This window comes from Leguminivora glycinivorella, chromosome 9 (genome assembly GCF_023078275.1).
Source record: "Leguminivora glycinivorella isolate SPB_JAAS2020 chromosome 9, LegGlyc_1.1, whole genome shotgun sequence".
Taxonomy (NCBI): Eukaryota; Metazoa; Arthropoda; class Insecta; order Lepidoptera; family Tortricidae; genus Leguminivora; species Leguminivora glycinivorella.
Window position 1 is genome coordinate 22,412,091 of NC_062979.1, and position 9,278 is coordinate 22,421,368.

The 9,278-nt window shown below is 39.0% G+C and overlaps 1 protein-coding gene across 1 annotated transcript; it reads right to left on the reverse strand.

Moving 5' to 3' along the window:
- Positions 1-1,435: 1,435 nt before the first annotated feature.
- LOC125229754 (toll-like receptor 6) lies at positions 1,436-5,639 on the reverse strand. The gene has a single exon (XM_048134686.1). The coding sequence runs from the start codon at positions 5,524-5,526 to the stop codon at positions 1,549-1,551; it is 3,978 nt and encodes a 1,325-aa protein (XP_047990643.1). The 5' UTR covers positions 5,527-5,639; the 3' UTR covers positions 1,436-1,548.
- Positions 5,640-9,278: the final 3,639 nt, after the last annotated feature.

Below are 9,278 nucleotides of genomic sequence, written 5' to 3' on the forward strand. Positions count from 1 at the left end.
ATTGAACGCTACTCTGTGTTTTCACATTATTAAATCCGATATCGAATGTAGGACTAAGATCCTATTTATAATTAAGGGGCCATATTTGACATTTTCTTTTACATCCTTCCTACATCCGATATCGGATCGGATAATGTGAAAACGCTCATACTCGCTATTACACCCCATACATTATTAATATTTAGTGCGAGCGTGAAGTATTAAAAAATAGTTATACAAACCCTACTATAGTATTTTTCAACTGGGATGTCCTTTGGCACTTAAAAAAAATCCGAATTAGGCACGCACACTATGTTCGCAAAATATATTTTTTTTAATAATTTATGATTTGATGTAAATACATACTTTTTTTTTCATTTTTTTACGTCAGAATATAAATTATTTTTTTAAAATATCTTGCGAACATAGTATGCTTAATTCGGATTATTTTCGAGTGTCATTGAACTTATCCCAGTTGAAAAATACTATAAATATGCCAGTTTCTAACTCATGATAAAGCTTATATGTAGGTTTATACCAATAACTTTAACATCGCAAACATAGATTATATTACATCTTTCCATTATATTGTTAGAAAGCACATCAATTTTACATCAACATACTTGCTTTCAGCTATAAATAATATATTCCAAAAAGCAAAAATAAAATCCGGCCAATAATAATAACTCTGAATACCTACAACAGATTGTTTAAAAAGCTGAAACGAATAATAAGTTAAGTATTTTATTTAATGACTATTTTAAGGAAAAAGACTTGTAAATAAGGTTATAAGTATTTTAAATTATCATTACTAGTTTACATTACTATAATGATTATATGAAACCATGAAATCATCTTAAACTATTTGGTGTTGTTTTACAGTGACTGTGAACTTCATTCACATCTCGAATAAACTTTGTAAAATACGATTAATATTAAATTTAAATATTTGAAAAGTTTTCCATTATCAGACTCAACATTTTCACGCCATTTTTGTACAAAATATTGTTTCGATTCGTACATTATAAGTGTCGTACCAACATTTATACCACACTAGATTACGTATGTGAAAATTGACAGAACGGTACGTTATTCAGTGTTTCTATTTACAGATTTATATAAATACTTGTTACAACATTGAAGCCTTAAAAACTAGGAAAGGCTCATTTACACAGTGCGAGAACTCGTATTCGAGTTTCATTATATTACGGTACCTACAGATGTGGTGCGAAAAGCTTTTCCTTCGCATTTTTCCAGAAACGTTCGTATTTGTCATGCTCGCACTAAGTACATCAGGGTGGCTAGCCGAATGGCACAAACGCTCACGAAACGCTCACGAAACGAAGCGCTAGTAGATATCTATCTCTATCGCGCTTGCGTATTGGCGCGACAGAGCCAGCGGCGTATCGCTTTCGTTTGGCGTCGGAGAAATGCCATTCGGCTACGGGGCCTGTATCTGTATGTGCGCTGAATTGTATGTAGCCTCAACAGTCTGCAATGTAACTAAAATCGCAAGCGAGTTCGCGCGTCGTCTAAATAGGCCTCAAAACAGGGGGTAAGTAATGTGCCTCAAACAAAATAAGTGCGGCCTTTTCCCGAAGCGCTGGCCGCTATAGAGCGCGGAACAGTGGGGGAAATATCTTCTACCCGGGAATATACGTGACCGGCGCCCGGGGACCTCAGGTCATAATTAAACCGAGGACATGTCCGGTTGTCGATGGACATGTAGCTATTGTTCGAGTGCTCCCCCTCTCCGAACGTGTTCTCCGACGACGGCGAACTCTCGTTGTTAGACGATTCGCCGTCCCTCTTACAATACTGCAAGGAATTTGAGAAATTCTGCTTTGAGCAACTATCGTTTGTGACCGGCATCGTTGTGTACCTCAGCGTCGGCATCGCCCGAGACTTCTTGAACATACTCTGCTCCGAGCCTTTAACTGTAATAATAGTATCCGTCGAATTCAGTAATGCCACAAATCTGTCCCAAAACCGCGGGTCGCCCCAGGACACGTTCTTAAACTTATCTAATACGAAACAGAGCTCGTCGTTTATTTGGTTGTTATCTACTAACTTAATAAATATCACTTTGTTCAAATCACTCCTGTTTAAAGATTTTAAGTAACTGTAGAATATGTTTTTGAAATGTATGTCGCAGAGATCACCGCAGATAAAATTGGTCGTAATGACGATGATTAACCTCTTGGATAATTTGGAACTTTTTGAGAAACTGTCAATTGTCAGAATGTTCAGCGGTGACTCATTCCTAATAGGCTTCTTCGAAATCATTTTCCTAAACTCTAGCTCCGACATTATGTTATGATTCACGAAGTTATTATCTTTGGTATTACATATCACGTAGTAATCGTACATGTGGTTCGGGTTGCCGTCCAAAACGTGGTCGACATCCGGGCACGAGTGTTCCTTGAACAACGGGACTCCGTATTTCGTATAGAACCAGTCGCTGACTTCATACCGGAAAGCGTAAAATATAGCACCTATGAGACAAATTACTACAAGGATAATTATCACGCCGCAAATTACCGCGAAATAATTGTTTGGAAGAAATATAGATTTAGAAACGATCTCGTCTTTTACAACAGTGGGATCGCTAATGGAGCCCATGTACTCTTTGCAGTGACTCAGAACAGAAGCAATTGTTATTTTCGTAGGCTTGCCCTCGGTATCAGTGCATAACATTTTTTCCGGGTCATTTGGATCGCGGCGCAACCACGAGTCTAGTTCCGCTATACTCTTACAGTCGCAAGAATATTGGTTGCCTTCGATAGAAACATGAGCTAAACTTTTAGAGGACGACGCTAACAGTTTCCAAGGAAAAAAGTTTACAAGTTTGTTGTCGTCTATTCTGAGCACTGAAAGGGATTTCAGAGAGGAAAACGTATTATTCGCAACGTGAACGATCGCATTGTGATCCAAATATAATTCATTCAAATTATTCAGATGTAAAAATTCGTCTCCTTTTAATTCGACTAATTTATTGTTTTCTAAATGTAGAACTCGGAGCGAATCGACGCCTTTGAAAGTTTGGTTATTAACTTCACTCAACTTTGTATTATTCAGGTATAAAACCTGTAGCTTCTTTTTACCTATGAAAACGTGATTTCCCAGGTGACTGATATCGTTTCCATCTAAGTATATCTCAGTAGCGTCCATCGGAATTCTGTTCGGGACTTCTGTGTAGCCGGCATTCGAACAGTCGACTACGTTCGCATTCCAAGTGATATCATGATAGCATCTACAGTTGATCGGGCATATCATCTCACAATCGCACGCGACGAAATCACAGCAATGGCAGAGAGCGAAGCAATGGCTCTCGTACGGGCAAAGGAAGTCAGAAGGCGACATGTCTATTATAGTTTTCTTTTCTTTAGTGCGCGAGTACACGAGCGAACACAGCGATTTATCTAAATCTAGAACCCTCGGGTATTGACGAGTGTGACTCAAATAATTAATGCGTTGAATCCATTCCATCGAACAATCACACACAAATGGGTTTTCACTTATAAAGAACTCTGGCAGGTCGCTATCTTCATCTATTTGATCTAACCTAAATGCATTCATGTCAAGTTGGATCAGTTTGTTATTATTTAACGTCACAATGGACAGTCTTTGTAGTTTTGAAAACGTGCCGACTTGGATGTGGTGTAAATTGTTATGGTTCAAATAAAGTTTCTCCACCGATTTCGGTATTGAAGTCACTGTGAGCTGGGAAATGTTGTTGAAACTGAGGTCTAGCAGTTTTATATTAACATCAGTATTCATGTCGTCGTTGATAAAGTTTTCAATGTAATTTTTATGTAGATCGAGCCATTCTAAGCTATTGGGAAAACTTCTGAAATCGAAAGACATAATTTTATTTTGGGACATATTGAGCCAAACCAGACTGTTAAGGGTGCTGAAAATACCATCAAAATTGGTTATTTCGTTGCCATCCATGCGTAATAATTTTAGATTCACGTTTCTACGGAAGCAACCGGGAGCGACGTGTTTGATGTTATTGGAGGCTAAATTGAGCACCTGTAGCTGGGGCAGATGCTCGAAAGTGTCGTCGTTTAAATATGTTACTTTGTTATCAACTAAGCGCAGCCCGAAAAGTTCGGAGAGGCCGCGGAAGTTATCCCGGTTCAGGTGGGTTATGTTGTTGTTACCGATGTCCAATGACCTCAGCGAGCGGAGCTTGCGAATCGAGACAGGCATAGCCGATAACAGATTATCGTTCAAACCCAAGTCTTCAATGGCCGTCATGTTATCAAAGGCGTTCTCGTCTATGTGCTTTATTAAATTGTTGTCTATAAATAGTTCGTGCAAAACATGCAAGTCAGTGAAGAGATGGGAATGAATGTGCGTTAGTTTATTGTTGGATAAAGTCAATGAGTGCAAATTTCGTAACTCTTCAAATGCGTGCTCGTCAATATAACTGATATCGTTATGATCTAAATTTAACTTCTGTAAACTGTACAAGTCTGGGAATAGATAACGGTCAATTTTATTTAACCGATTATACGATAAGTTTAATATGACCAATCGAAGTAATCCTTTGAAGGTACCCCTATTCACCCATTTACTAGTCAGTGCATTTTGTGATAAGTCTAAAATTTGTAGATGTTCTAACCCATTAAAAAGGGCCGGAGGCAATACTTTCACAGTATTATTACTGAAATAAATCTCTTTTAGAGACTTCGTATCTGCGAATAAATCGGGTGGAACTTCGTTCAAAAAGTTACTAGATAAGTTTAAGACCTGTAGGCTGAGCAACCCTTGAAAGGCATTATCTTCTAGGGTAGAAATGGCATTGTTTTGCAAAAATAGTTTAGAAAGCGAACGCAACTTAGACAAACTATTGTCAGTAATTACAATTAAGTCATTATACGACAAGTCAAGCACTTCTATAACTAAATTACAACTTCTTACGCTTAAGTTTTGTTCTCTAAACGAATCCGAAAATCCGATAGTCTTTATGTTTTGCAAATGGTTGTTCGTCAAATTTAAAGTTTTCAAACTGTAGAGCGAGCAGAAAGTTTCTGTTTTGGTGCTCCAGATGTTGTTGTCGCTGAGGTTGAGGTCGATGAGCTCGTTGAGGCCGGCGAAGGCCTGCTCGTGGATCTCCATGGTCATCGCGGACCACTCGTTGTTGTAGGTGGTCACGTGGAGGCGCTTCAGGTCCTTGAAGTTCTCAAAGGCCCGCGCGGGAATCTGTCGCAGCTTACACTTGTCGACGACCAACTCCCGCAATTTCGACAAGTTGGTATGTTTACTTTTCTTCTCCGTGTGAGTGGTTAGAGTGCTCTCGAAGAAGAGAATCTCGCTGCACTGGACGTGCAGCGCCGTGATTTCCTCGTAGTGGGTGCGGGAGATGTTCTGCAGCAGCAGATCCATGCCGCTGATGGTTCGGATCTGGCAGAACAGCACCGCGTCCTCAGAGTCCGTCTCCTGGCGGAACCCGCACTCGTGGGGCTCGCCGGCGACCACATTATACAACAACACATACACTAACAGACGAAAAGTTCTTCGGCAAGTTTTCATTGGCATTTTACGGTACGCGAGCGACGCGGCTGTGCCATTTAAGCGTTGATCGCATCATAAATATTCACGCGGCGTGAACGACATCGCGGGCGCGCGGAGTGAACGCGGGCGGTCGGGACGGCGGCTGGCCACCGACTGAGCGCGCCAACTGGCTCCGCCCCCAGGCCCCGCCGCCCGCCCGGCGCCTACTAACTTCATCTCATATTATCGAGGGTGCAAACCGTACAATTATCGGCATTAATTATAAACTACGTTACAACGGCCAATTTCCGGGACTATGTTATGATTATTAACGCGAGCAAACAAGCTCTAAAACTTGTTTTTACTCGAACAATTTTCTAGAGTATAATATCGGGGAATATAGGGCAAACTTTTTTAAAGTGTGCTCCTTAAGCTAATATTACATCGGGCACACCTGTTGTGGAAACTTGGAACTTTTTACTCGGGTCCGGGTCTCGAAAATGAGATAAAAGCCTTGGCAAATAGTTTTGTGCACCACATGTTTTACGTTCCTTTTTTCGCGTGGAACGGTTAAACTTAGTTTCCATGTAATGTGGTTCATGGAAAAAATTACTATCGAGCTCACTTTTATACACGCTAAGAAACTTTGTTATAAACATCAAGTTGGGTGGAAAGCGTTGAAACTAGGAATTTGAATGTAATTTTCACAACATTGCTATGACCGATCAAACTTTTTCATACTACAGTCCTCCGTAGTAAGTTCTATTTCGTCAATGTATCGTAATTTGATGGCGAATTTATCAATGAATTCATTCATAATTTTTCCATGCGCTTTTGCAGCTGATATAAATAAACCCTTAATCCTTTAGGTACCTTGTTAGTATAAACATACTATGCCTATAAATGATCTGTACTATGTAAATGTGATATTATCTGACAGATCAAATATTATCTGACATTTTTCAAAACATATGTGCATGAATTATCCACGTTACATATGTTCCTGTACGTTATACATATGTATGTGAGCTGCAAAATTTCATTGAAAAAATATTGAATGAATTCATTGATAAATTCCATTAGTACCTACACCTTATCTGTTTAGTTATTTTTAAGTTGTAATTTATTTGTAGGTGACAACTATTGCAATTACAATGCCGTTATTCTACTATCACAACACGAGCTAGACTAACAAATAAAAACTGACAGCGCAGCGACATGGAAATGCGCGGAAACTCATTTGTATGCCATCCGTCTTTGAGGGGGTTCAGTTAAAAACTAGATAAGCGGACATTATGGTAAAGATCCTTGTTTAGGTTTACAAATCACTAAATGTGAGTGTGTTTAGTAAAACGTCCCACTTTGTCGGTTACCATTAAGGCGAGGTTTATATAGGTACTTACTTCTTTTTTATATGAATAAACCGACAAAGCGGCTTTATAACAATCGGCAAAGTGGGACGTTTTCCATTTTCCAGTGCACACTCACAAATTTACTTACTACAATACCAAGTCAGCAATTCCCGATTTTGATAAAATTTGGTAGGCTGAGAGAGTCCATGATGCTGAGCAAGATCCACTAGGTTTCCCAAAATGTCCCAAGCAGTTTGTATGAAACTTTCCTTTTTTGTTACCGAAAATGGATAGAAATCTGGTAACAAAAGAGGAAGGTTTCATACAAAGTACCTGGGACATTTTGGGAAACCTAGTGGATCTTGCTCAGCATCAAGGACTCTATCTGCCTAGTGCCTACCAATTTTCATCAAAATCGGAGACGTGAACCAAATGTACAAACTTTTCGGGAATTACTCAAGTACGAATTCATGACGACGATCGGTCTGGCTCAGTCGGTAGTGACCCTGCCTGCTACGCCGCGGTCCCGGGTTCGAATCCCGGTAAGGGCATTTATTTGTGTGATGAGCACAGATAGTTCCTGAGTCACGGATGTTTTCTATGTATTTTTTTATCTATTTAAGTATGTATATCGTCGCTTAGCACCCATAATACAAGCTTTGCTTAGTTTGGGGCTAAGTTGATCTGTGTAAGGTGTCCCCAATATTTATTTATTTAGTTATCGTCATAGTAGATTATTTAAGTAGCTATACCGTTACCTAGTTAATCCATGCGTTATATCGGTACTTTGCCACGGCTCATGGGAGCCTAGGGTCTGATTTTAGCAAACTAATCCCTGGATTTGAAACAGGATCAAAAGCGACTGACATCTGAGACCAACCAAAAGGGTAAAGGGTAAACTAGGCTCTGTTGTATAAGGATCCGGTTTCCTCGCAATGTTTTTCTTCACTGAAAAGCGACTTGCAAATATCAAATGACATTTCGTAAATACCGAAATAAAATAAGTTTTTCAACACACCAACTCATAAAGGCTTACTTTGCTACTCGACAACAGATTGCAAATTGCATTTTATCCATAAGAGTGCAAAGTAATTTCATAATTTTAACTTTGATATCTTGAGCTGGCTGGTAGAAATAAATGATGATTTTGAATTATAAATATTGAACAAATTGATAGATTTGATTTAGTTTGATGTTTTATAGTCAGTATTTTCTTCGTGTTGGTGTGGTGAAAAGGTTTGTGTTTCACTCGGCGGCAAAGTGTGTTTAACTTTCGTGCCTTGAAACCCTCGCAACGCTCAAGATTCCACATTTTGGAATCTTTCGCCTGCTCGGGCTTACGTGCGGTTAAACAACAACTTTGCCCCCTTGTAAAACAAATAACTATTATTAGCCTCATGGTTGACTAGGCCATTATATGCGAGTACTTGTACTGTCAAAATATACTTAGGTGGGCGAATCAACTTTTTGACCGACATTTTTGGTGTCTCTGGCGTTACTCAAAATGTCTCTGGAGTTACCAAGAAATCGAACTTCTAATGAACAAAGTTTCAGTTTATTGGATTTAACAGTTAGGGTTATGTTTTAATGTACAGGGTAAAGTGAAAAATACCAATAAAATTCATTATTTAAGGGTGAAATTTTACAACTATGTTAAGAATGTGCGGACAGATTTGAGTCGGTCAAAAAGTTGATTCGCCCAGGTGTCATCTATTTACTGCTCAACCATTAATTTTGCTGAAGGTGTAAGATTTTCCATTCATTTAAAAAGTTATATAGTGAACCAATTGGAACCAGGCCACTCTACAACCATGTCAAAATGACAAACAGTAAGAGATTTCTTACAATCTGATTTATAACGTCACTATGATATAGTTCTACAGTGGCCTAGTGGTCTAACACTCGCAGAGGTTTCTGCTTGATGAAAAGACTATGGCTGACTAGCCTACTATTTAAGTATTGTTCAAAAACCTAGAATTTGTAGAGAGCATAACATATTGTACAAACAAAATAATACTGACATGTACATATACTTAAGACTAAACCGGCGTAACATACATATATATATACGTAAAATACATATTATAACTTTTTGAAATTAATTACATTTATAACTATTTCTACCTCCTTGCTAGCGAGATTACTCATAGTATCAGTATTTAAAGTTGTACCTAACTACTTAGTTAATTTAGATGTATAAGTTGACCTTAATTTGACGACCGGTCTGGCGCAGTCGGTAGTGACCCTGCCTGCTACGCCGCGGTCCCGGGTTCGAATCCCGGTAAGGGCATTTATTTGTGTGATGAGCACAGATATTTGTTCCCGAGTCATGGATGTTTTCTATGTACGAGTATATATGTATTTACAGAGTACCCACAACACAAGCCTTCTTGAGCTTACCGTGGGCCTCAGTCAATCTGTGTAAGAATGTCCTAAAATATTTTT